Below are 11,909 nucleotides of genomic sequence, written 5' to 3'. Positions count from 1 at the left end.
TAAGGTAGTTCAGTTAGCCTACTTGTGTGCTGTTGAATATTGGTGGCAATGATAGGCTTGACCCTTTCACAGGTAAGTTTTAACCTAGCTCTCTTGTTTCTGCTCCTGAGACCTACTGAGTAGCAGCTACCAAGCTTGATAACTGTTAGTATTGAATGTCTTAATTTCAGTCATAGTGAAGGCGACAAATGGTCCAAGGTACGTCGTGGGCTGCGGAAGGACATTGGATAAGTCAAATTTAAAGCAGGGCACACGTGTCGCACTCGATATGACAACACTCGCTATCATGCGGTATGACTCATTCAATGCATCTACCTTGTTATCTTTCAGTTGAGTTTTCACCCACCAATAATTTAATTCATTTAACACCATAGAACAATGATGAATTCTTTGTGTAATTACATAGAGCAATTAATACCAGTGTGTTATATAAAGCTATATCATGGGGCTAAATGTTGAAACAATAATTTTACATAAAAACGAAATTAATAATTTAATAAACAGTAAGATCGTGTTTTATTGTCACTTTATCTTGGAAAGATATCAATTAAGTTTAGGCTTGGCTGTGGTTGGCTTGGAGAGAGAGGAGGTGATAAAAATATAACATTTAATTTGATTACACTTTTCCTAAAAACGTTGAAAGCATTACTATTAACCGATCTATTGTAGTTTAATATTGATGAAAAAATTAAACGAAAAAGGCAATAAGCCAACCAGAAATCAATTCATAAAAAACGGTCGCGTGGCGATATAATACTCGCTCTGCCCATTATCGGCAGTCAAAACGACAATAATGTTGCTATGCCTGCAAAAGGGTTAAGATCAATAATAATCTTATTGTCTAATTATTTTTACTCAAAGCTGTTCCTTGTTCAATTCGGTGTGATCCTTCGATATTATTGAAAAACAGTTTGGCAAAAGTGTTGATGCAGATGGCATTAATGTCGCTCAGCTCGATGGATAGTGTAAAACATAGTTGACATTAGCATCACTTCATTCATAAATGGGTTAAATTTATTTTTCCGAATTTCTGGCCACCTGACACTAAGTAGATAAAATTTGATTAATTATTCACTTTAGAACTTTTTTATTTTATTTTGCATTTGTACACATAATTGCAATTCCAACTATTGCCTCAACGAATCATAATGCTTTGAATGGTTTGTATTGTTTTGACATTACAACAATACAATGGTCTCATGTATTGTTGTGATGACAGCTCCAGGTACTTGCCGAGGGAGGTAGACCCTGTTGTGTACAATATGTTCATGGAGGACCCATGCGATATCAATTACAACCAGGTTGGTGGTCTTGGGGAACAGGTCAGAGAGTTGAGAGAAGTCATTGAACTCCCACTTATCAACCCTGAGCTCTTCCAGGTATTCCTTTACTATCTATATAGATTTAATACAAAAATATGAATTTTAAATTATAGTGGACCTTTATTAAATTTATAGAAATTTTACAGACATGAAATTATTTTACCAACTTTAAATTGGAACTGTGTTCATTAAACGAAAGATGTTTCAATTTCAGCGTTTGCATCTGCAGAGCCTTCTGCTCAGTCAATTAAAAATTACTTCTATCCCTAGTTATTTTTCCCAGTTGCTTGTCAATCCATAGATAACATAATTAGTTCTATTTCTCTGTTCTTAGTTGGGGTCGTTCATACCCAATCCTTGTCTTGGAAACCTTCACAAATACTAATTATATTCATCTATTGAGTACGACTCAACTTATCTCTATGTCTCGACTGTCCTTGATAACTGGACTGGCTTATCATTTCTTGGCTTCCGTTGTAGAGGGTTGGAATTACCCCACCAAAAGGTGTCCTCCTCTACGGCCCACCTGGAACAGGCAAGACTCTCCTTGCAAGAGCTGTTGCTAGTCAACTTGATGCGAACTTCCTAAAGGTAACCCAATCAGTTTTACAGTCTTTGATAATTGACTCAAACTTCCATCCTCGTCCAGCCTCTTCAGGTGTTTGTCATTGTTTGCTAACACGGTGGTTTTAATGATTCTGTCAAGCTGTAGAGGGACAGACTCTGTCTTAATTTTGAATTTGATGTGGTGAAAATCTGAAATCACTCAGATGTCGGATACATCAGTCTTGTTTTTTCACGAGTTTTGTCTCGGAGATTAATTTGATGACAGGACATGTACACTTGATTAGTTTCATTTATAGTACAGTATTTTTATTGTGTATGAATTATTGGTAAAGCATTGATGACTTAAAAATAACAATTTTTTTAAAACGGGCAAATGCTCAGTTTATTACCATTCACCCATGTACTGCGAAGCAGCTCGTAGGAAACACAGGCATGTCTCATTATTCATTGTTAATAATAGTTTATAGATATCCTTCGCTTCAAACTGAATATCAATTCACAGAAAAGTCACTCCGCTTGACCATCCTTTAAAATTCATTCATTTGGCAGGTTGTTTCCAGTGCCATTGTGGATAAGTACATCGGGGAGAGTGCACGGCTCATTAGGGAGATGTTCGCTTTTGCTAGGGACCACCAGCCATGTATCATATTTATGGACGAGATTGATGCCATTGGTGGCAGACGGTTCAGCGAAGGCACCTCAGCAGACAGAGAAATTCAGCGTACTCTCATGGAGGTAATACTTCCTTTCTTTAGTTTGTGATGCCTAAAATTATTTGAGTTTGTTGGTGAATAAATCATCAGCCTGTGCTGCATTTCCTACCGGCTAACCTTTAGGGGCTGACTTGAGTTTCCTGTTTACCGAGGAAATGTGATTGCTCCTGTGTCATTGAAGATAAACCAAAATTTTAGTAGATTTTATCCAAAAGTATCGGAATTTTTTGTCATTGAACACTGTTTTTGATATTTCAGGTCGCCTGACTGCCAAGATGTTTGTAGATTAAAATTGGCAAAACTTGGTCGCAGTAAAATATCTCTCTTATATTATCAATACGGTGTTTGTTTGTAGTGTTTTTCTATTACTTGGGTATTATTAGATAGTAATTTAGCAGTTTGTGTATAGGAAATGACGAGGAGCTCATCCCTAATTAATTTATTCTTTATTAATGTAATTGCAAATATAGTTCATAATAGCATTTTGTAGTTCAATTTGAAGAGCCAGTGATGGTGCTTTGAAAATCATTAGGTTTGAAGCATCGGGAAATATATTTTTCGTACAACCATGTAAAAATGTAATCTATTAGATATTATAACACAGGCTTCCAATGCTTCAAACAAAAATAGTTTTTAGGCATTTATTTCATGCCTAGTTTATTTACGATGAGGTGTAAAATATGACTAATACTTGACCTCTACTACTGACCTCTACTCTCGAAAGTCTCTTCATACGAAATTATTAAAGGTTGACTTGCAACAAAATTCACATTATAGTTATTTGATATCAAAAGATTCACCATGTCTTACTCTGCTGTGTTGTAGGTGCAAAATATGTGAAAATGTGTATACAAGCTCTTAAAAGCTCAAAAACGAACAGTTAATCGCAGTCACACGAGACCGCCGTAGTTTGGATTCACTTTCCAAAACAGCTCAAATGTGACGTAGTTGTGAGAGATGGTTTTTGTTTACACTTTCATACAACCTTATTCGTCGAAATATTTTCACAAATATACTTCACGCATTCAATAAAACCATGTCTATTGTTCTTACGCGTCTGTGTTATCATCATTGTAATGCTGTCACTTTTAGCAGTGATATCTTATAACTTACCGTAAAAATTCATTTAATCTTTTAACCTTACCTCGAAGGAGTATATATCATTGTATGATAATCATGACGAGCCTGTTGGTCCCCTGTGATAATCGAAAAGTGCTGCAAAAACTATTTTTGAAGTACTTGGTCCCATGATCAGATTACGACTTGCCTATTCGACCAAGCCGAAACAAAACTAAAGTAGTGAGCATCTATATTTGATATGGGGTCTTCGGTAAAACCCGAAGTGTTTGTCATAAACTAGTGCTACGATAAGTTTATATTGAGCTTTTTGTTGGCCTTTCAATTCACGTGAGAACATACGTGACAAGACAATAACCAAATTTCATGGCTACGTCATCAAAATAAAGAGATTCCAATCTACGGCGGCTTTTCGTTTTTGAGCTTTTAAGAGCTTGTAATTACATTTCCACATATTTGGCACTTACAACACACCAGAGTAAGACATGGTGAATCTTTTGATACCAAATAACTGTAATGTGAATTTTATTGCAAGTCAATCTTTAAGGCAGAATTTTAAGATACCAAAGGCCTGTTGTGTTTCACCTCATTAGTTTGTCTTGTATTTTGACCCTTTTACCGCCTGTGGATACGATGCACAACACATCACTGGGTTTCATTTGCTAGAGATAGTCAGTAGACGACAAGCGTTTGGTTTTCGTTCGTTTTACAGTCTGGAGTTATTATACCTCACAAAAAGGGTAGGACAATTTTAGTTTCTAGCAATTAAATTCTGCTTTTTTCTATGATGACATAGATTTTGTTAAATCGCGGCGATGTAAATAAATGCTTTACTTGCGTTCTAAAAACATTCTGAGCAAAACAAAATCGAGACACAATTACAACGCTCACCTCCTATTATTATAGTCATCCCACTTATCGTGGTCTTGGCTTAGTCTTGGCTAAATGGCCAACTCCAAGGGCAAATAAGCCTACCATTGTTAGTTTTTTTGTTATTCTCCCGTTCTTCTACCCATGTATTTTTTTTCCACTTACTAGTAATATAGTAATAGTAAAATAGTAATAATATTCTAATATGTATTTGTTATAGATGTTAATCATTACATGCATTTACTATTCATACAAAATCACATCCAAGTTTGGTGGGATGGCTCGAAACAAATTAAGACATTTTTGCAGTAAAATGGGTTTCTTTTCACAAAATTATCTGAGTATTGACCGACGACTTCCAGAATGAATTGCTTTTGTAAGTAGTGGTTCCTCTGTACAGTAGACGCTCCTATAACGTAAATATTATACGTAAAATTCCAGGAGCGTTTACGTTATAAGAACAGTAAAATGCATATAAATTGCATAATCCGTTCCAAGATCTTTCCAAACTCACCCCTTTGGTCATGGAATAAAAGAAAAAACTTTACTGAACTTAATTTGTAGGCTGTACCGAAACTGCAGAAAACTTTGTTTGCATCAACATCTTTTCTCTTTTTTTTGATCAATCTCACTGGTTTTATAGTCCATGATTGCAGTAAACTTACCGCAAGTTGATATGAACTGCACATTTTCGGCGTTCATTTACAACGATTTGCTCATTTTTCTAAACGCAAAGTCTATTATGCAAAGTAAAGCTAATAACAAATATTTTGTATGTCTACAATAAGGCAAAACAACAGAATACTTTTATTACAAAAAGCAGTTCTACCTGTCGTCTATTACTATCCAGGGGTCAAGGCTTGGATAAAGATAATTTTCGACGATACTCCAACTCGTGACAATGAAACTGGTAGACCAATGCTGAAACACCTACAATTACCGATCGCCTTTGTATCTATGAACACTTGCGAAGCTATCCTATTCGCCTTTTGTCGACACATTCAATGATCTATAACGACAAACTAGAATGGTGCGACAGTTATATTTAATATATTTGGTTCGCTAAGCGCACAGCGTTTTTTTTTTCCCGCAACAGCGGCGAAATAAACTAACACTCAAATCGCTTTTGAAAACTCTCCCAACTTGACACTTTGTGTTATATGGAATTTTTTACATAGTAGGAAGCAAAAATTTCGCATCATTGCTATGTCATCTGGAATTTACGTTATAGGAGGTATACGTTATAGGAGCGTCTACTTTATATGGTTTATGAATTGAAACAATATCCCAGCCCTGAAAACATATAAAGGTCTGTTCTTAAATCTCTGCTTGATAAAATTAAAACACTATTATTTATAAGAGAGTAGTTATTGTGTATTAGATTAAATCTTGGATCGTAGAACTAACCCTTTTCTTTAATAAGTGCCTTAAAATGTTTCGTTATACTACCACAAATAGTTAAATATTACCACAAATACTTTCTGTATATCACAACATCAAATGCGAACTACTGATTATCTTGCTCACTACAACAGGTTTTGGCACATAATGATTATATTAATAATCATTGTGCCAAATATCCAAATAATGTACTTACCTGGTTTATGAACAACACTTCATGGTATTTCAATGGTTTGCTTCTGTAGCAGTCTATTGAAATTTTATTACAATTTGGGTTGGATAATGTTAAACAATCTGAAAATCACCTTTATTTGAATGCCACCTCTGATAGAGCGCCACCACAGGGTTAGGATTGAAAAATAATGGTACGTATTGTTACGGCGTATCGAAGCCCATTTTCTAACTCTAAATTTTTTAGTTTTTTTTTTAACTTTGAAAGCGACGCAATTGAAATAAATAATTGCATTGGTGTAATGTGCAGAATATTGGCAACATTAACGCCACGTCACCTGTAAAATAAGGGTTAACTTCATGCTCCCAAAATTCTGACCAGCTTGGCGAAAAGTAAAGCGCAACTCTCTATTTTAATGTCACCTCTAATAGAATGATATTATATGGGAGGGTTGAAAAACACACTGACAAGGAGTTCCAATAAAGGTTTTCCTGTAGTTGTATAAACAATTTTGCATATCACTCTTTAGCTGTGAGCTTCAAAGTTCAAAGACAGCCCCACATCTTTGCTTGTAGCCGTAACTTAGTTCTGTTTGTCACAGTTTCGATTGAATTTTTTCTACTATCCTCAGCTACTCAATCAGATGGATGGTTTTGATGTGCTTGGAAAAGTCAAAATCATAATGGCGACAAATCGTCCAGACACACTCGACCCAGCGCTGATGCGACCAGGCAGACTTGATCGGAAGATAGAGATTCCCTTACCAAACGAACAGGCGCGAATGGACATTTTAAAGATTCATGCTGCTCCCATCTCTAAACATGGTGAAATTGGTATGTACTCAACATTTCACTTCGTTTCATTTACAGGTCATGCACTGTTGGTATGTTTTTAAAATTTCCCGCTTACTCGGTGAAAGTTACACCGAGTAAGCGAATGATTTCCAAGTAAGTACCAGTGTCTTGCTTTATACAATAATCCTCGTAGTTTGGGGAGCCCATTTTCCAGGCTCTACCATAAAATGGTGATTTCCACTACATAAAAACTAGAATTTCTTCACCTATGAACTATCATTTTAACCCTTCAAAGAGTTCAAACTGTTTTCTAAACTTTTACAATCGCTATACTTGGAAGTAGCTGTATTCTTCCGTAGCCCTTGTACATGTCCTTGCACATACTTATATACATTCCTTACTTATTTACATTCTTGCGCCATACTTGTATGTGCAATATCGAAATCCGTAAGTCTTTAATGAGAACTGAACAGTGAAGCGTCTCAGGGGAAATAATCAAAATCAAGTGTAAATATTTTTGAACCAATCACATTCTGGATAGTGAAATCATGGAAAACGTTTTAATCGCAATTATCTGAAATTGAGGGAGGAGAGGGTCCAATTCTATTCAATAGTTGAAAAGCGTCTCGAGCTATTTTTGTATCAGATTCTACTTGAGTCACTGACATGAGGCAGCTCATTACTAGGGGAATTTAGTATGAATAGACTGTGTTCTTCAGCGTCGCGTACTTTCATCCAGATGCATGCAATTCATGCCCCAGTGATGTACTAACAGTGTAGGACTATGTGTATGGAGACTAACCTAGTGGCCAGGCACATTGTGACACCCTGGAATCACATATACACAATAAAATGTAATGTACTTTTGTACATTGTACTGACGTTATTGAATTGAAAATAATGACAACTACCACTTTTAAACCTGATTTCAACAAAAATTAAAGGTTTACTTGCAACAAAATTTACATTACAGTTATTTGTTATCAAAAGATTCACCATGTTTTACTCTGCTGTGTTGTAGGTTCAAAATATGTGGAAATGTGATTACAAACTCTTTAAAACTCAAAAACGAACAGTTAATTGCAGCCATCACGAAAACGTCGTAGTTTGGAATCTCTTTATTTTGATGGCGTCCTCAAACATTTTGGTTATTGTTCTGACACGTGATGTTATCACGTAAAATAAAAGGCCAATAAAAGGCTCAATATAAAACATTTTGGAGCACTAGGTTATGACAAGCACTTCGGGTCCTACCGGTAAGCCCGTAGCAAATATAGATGCTCGCTACCTTACAGTTTTGTTTCACCCAGGTGTGATCATCTAATCGTAATCTGATCATGTGACCCACACTTCCTGCCAAACAGCACGAACATTTTCTGCAGCATTTTTCGACTATCACATGAGACTAACAGGCTCCTCATGTTCATCAGAGTATGATATACACTCTTTCGAGTTAAGGTTGAAAAATTAAACAATTTTTTACAGTAGGTTATGAGATGTCAGTGCTTAAAGTGACATCATCACGGTGACAGCATTACAATGACGATGAAACAGGCGCTCAAGGACAATAGCCATGGTTTTATTGAATGTGTGAAGTGTATTTGGGAAAATATTTCTTCGAATGAGGTTCCATAAAAGTGTAAACAAAAGCTACCGTGTTCATCTACATCCCATTTGAGCCGTTTTGAAAAGGGATAATAATTTATGGCATTTTGGTGATGGCGGCGATTAACTCTTCCCTTTGGAGCTTTTAAGAGCTTGTCACATTTCCACATATGTTGCACCTACAACACAGCAGAGTAAGCCATGGTGAATCTTTTGATACCAAATAACTGTAATGTGAATTTTGTTGCCAGTCAACCTTTAAAGAAATTTGATTAGCCGTGTTAAAGTGAAGCTGCAATGGTTGAAGCCGTGAGATACGAGAGATAATTTTATTGCTAGTTTTCCTCTAGCCAGAAGCTGCAATGAGATTATCTAACTATCACTAACATATGACAGGAATCATTCAAGACGTAAGCTCTTGACATAGTCTCAAAGCCATATACCAAGATGAACCCTTGATGATATTTCTAATAGAAGCAAGAGGGCAAACACTGCTTAAAGATTTTTGAACTTTCAAATGCCTTGAAACTTCGATCTCATGTTGAAAAAATAAATATTCCTAAAAGCTTGTAATGCGTCAAATATTGGAAAGCATCCATTGAAAGAAAGTTGTCAAATTGAGGCTTTTTACCTGTAGGCTGTTTAATATATAACTATATTTCCCTGTTCTCGTCCACATTTATACCATCATCAATGCCAGAGCATTGCCTCTCTTAGATCACAGACAATTCCAAAATTTATTTTGTGGTTTCAACGCTTTTTAACTAAACCGCTACACTCGCTGTGCATTACTAAAAATTGTTTTCAGGTTTTGCTTTAATATGTATTTTTGAAGGTCATACATCGACCATTGTTGTCTGTACAAGACATGCTCACGACACGTCTAAGACATTTACAAACTTTCATAGTAATTAGGAGTTGTTTGCTCTTAACTATTAATTGTAAACATGATAAGACAACTCTGATTTTAATGTTATGCATTTTCTTTTGAGCCTGTGTTTATGTACATGTATATCATTTTAACATAATTTATTTGTCACAGTATTCAGCGAGCCTTGTTCATGCTGACACCCATTGCACTTATAGGTCTTTGTGAGTTAACCTAGTTGATAATCTAGGGTTGTGTGTCAACTTGTTGTCACACAGCAAGTTGACATCTTATCTGTGTAGTCTCGTTACTACTAGGGATTTGTCTGTCTTTAGATTGGGAAGCTGTTGTCAAACTCTCAGATGACTTCAATGGGGCTGATTTGAGGAATGTTTGTACAGAAGCTGGTAGGTTAAGCTGCTATTTTTGCTTGCTATGTTTGGTTACCTATATATTACGTTTTTGTGTTGTTAGTTTATTTTTTATATAGTCTGTCCAAATTCTCTTCGTTTTCTGTTTACATATGCGCATGTAATGGTTAATATTCTATTCTAGGCATGTTCGCCATACGAGGTGAAAGAGATTATGTGATAGATGAAGATTTCATGAAAGCTGTGAGAAAGGTTGCTGAAAACAAAAAGCTAGAGTCCAAACTTGACTATAAGCCAGTATAGGAAGTTGTTTCCTCGTGTAGTCTATTACAGTTTTTCTGAGCATGAATATATTATGTACATTGTACTGCTCTTATCATTGCTTAATAATATATTATTGTACTGATCCATTTGTTTCGCTTGCTTACTAGATCTAGCTCGCAATCATGGATCAGAGGTTGGCAACCCGTCGCCATTTTATCGTTCTGTTGTGGGTCTCGGCGACTTCAAAAAAGAACTGGTGACATTTTTTTTTAATTAACTTTTTTGTATGTTTACTTCAACATAAAACTCTAAATTTGAAGATAGTGGTAGACTTGCAACATTAAAATGAGTTGTTTACCATTTGCATTGCCCAAAATATACTTTTAATGATGTGCGACACTCGGATGCCTGGCCTACATCTCATCTCCAGTGTCGAGTCTTTCTCCAGAGCACCTGCAACATGAATTATTGAGCACATATTGAGTGTAAATTATATCATGAATAAATCAAATGCATAGATAGTTACTGAAGTTGGTGGAATTTTTAATGTTACTTCGGCAGCTGGCAGCCGAATGCACATCGGGCCTTTTTGTTTTGGATTGTGTGTTTAATACCAGGGGAATTATTTGGTTGTTTTGATTTTAATCTCATTAACTAAAAGGAAACATGTGGTTTGGCTAAGTTTGTATTTTTCTTCTAATTATTAATTAGGCCTTGGATGGACACCAGGTATTTTATGAGAAATTAACAATTGACAAAGTGTTTTATTTCATACATGCAGCATGGTATATCTTTTTGTAAATATCTTGTTATATGCGCATATACACTCATGCTACAGACAGTACTGTTTTGGCTATTTAAGCCTCATTAGTGCAGTTCAGTGCATATACATTTATAAATAAACATGTATACGCATATGCGTGCTGTATATATTTACACACCGCATGTATACATAATTATATTTATATATATGTTGATATTTTCAAACATCTATACGCATTTAAATCTGTATATATATATATATATATATATATGTGTGTATACATGTTAAAATGGCTGCAGCTTCATGTGCTCTCTTTTTATTGGGAAGCGGTCCCAATTGCTGCTGTGGGTAAAAAATGTTGCTGAATCCTGTCATGGTTACAGCATTATGTAATGGTTAAGTACTTAATCGGGTTCGATAAAGTATAATAGTGATACCGAAACTGCATGTTAGGTCATGGATAGGCAACTCCTCATCTGTTTGATGACGGCTGAGGCATCACAGCACTATTGTTTGGATTAAAGTTTGAGGCTCATCATTCTTGATTCGATGCATATAAAGAGTAAACAGAGAGTATTGTTGAGAATTTCAAGTACTGCCTTCTCTCAACACACTAAACACACAGTGCCCGTGCTCAACTCATCAAAAACAGAATTGTCCTCTCTTAGATCAATCACAGACAATTCCAAATTTTGTTGACATTCATATGACAAATAAACACTGAGCTTTCCAATGGTTGTCGTAAAGTTTCATAATAACAGGCAGCCTTTCTTCACCAGTATCATGTGTTGTGTAGTTTAACCTGGCGTCTAAGTAACCCGTTCATTCACACTGACATTTTCACCGCAGAAGGTAATACATGTAGCTCATTTTCGTTTTTCATCTGAAGGTCACTGTCAATCTTTGGCAGCTGGTATATGTGTACTTCAATCAAAAACCTTTTGTTTGTATCTTTATAATTTCTTTTTGTGATATTTTTGCTGCCATCTTTCGGCACCCTTAGTTTCTCGATAAATCTTCTGGTCTTGTCCTTTTTACTAATTTGTTGCAATATCTCTAAGTATAAAGCCTACTCAAATAAGGTATTATTATGTATGTTTAGTTCTATATTATAAAATGGTT

The 11,909-nt window shown here is 35.6% G+C and overlaps 1 protein-coding gene across 1 annotated transcript; it reads left to right on the top strand.

Annotated features, from left to right (window-relative positions):
* Positions 1 to 253: 253 nt before the first annotated feature.
* On the top strand, positions 254 to 10,402 carry LOC137397621 (26S proteasome regulatory subunit 10B-like). Its single transcript, XM_068083914.1, has 7 exons — positions 254 to 291; positions 1,226 to 1,379; positions 1,803 to 1,913; positions 2,439 to 2,624; positions 6,754 to 6,955; positions 9,725 to 9,796; positions 9,945 to 10,402. Exons 1-7 carry the CDS (start codon positions 269 to 271, stop codon positions 10,061 to 10,063), a joined length of 867 nt encoding a protein of 288 aa, XP_067940015.1. The 5' UTR covers positions 254 to 268; the 3' UTR covers positions 10,064 to 10,402.
* The last annotated feature ends 1,507 nt before the right edge of the window (positions 10,403 to 11,909 follow it).

This window comes from Watersipora subatra, chromosome 5 (assembly GCF_963576615.1).
Source record: "Watersipora subatra chromosome 5, tzWatSuba1.1, whole genome shotgun sequence".
Taxonomy (NCBI): Eukaryota; Metazoa; Bryozoa; class Gymnolaemata; order Cheilostomatida; family Watersiporidae; genus Watersipora; species Watersipora subatra.
This window is presented reverse-complemented; position numbering and strand designations above follow the sequence as displayed.

Bases quoted from the DNA above. Each gene is read 5' to 3' on its own strand.
- LOC137397621 (XM_068083914.1), top strand. From the start codon at position 269: ATGACAACACTCGCTATCATGCG. The intron at 1,380-1,802 runs GTATTCCTTTAC...CTTCCGTTGTAG, and splicing joins TCAACCCTGAGCTCTTCCAG to AGGGTTGGAATTACCCCACC. The intron at 9,797-9,944 runs GTAGGTTAAGCT...ATTCTATTCTAG, and splicing joins GAATGTTTGTACAGAAGCTG to GCATGTTCGCCATACGAGGT.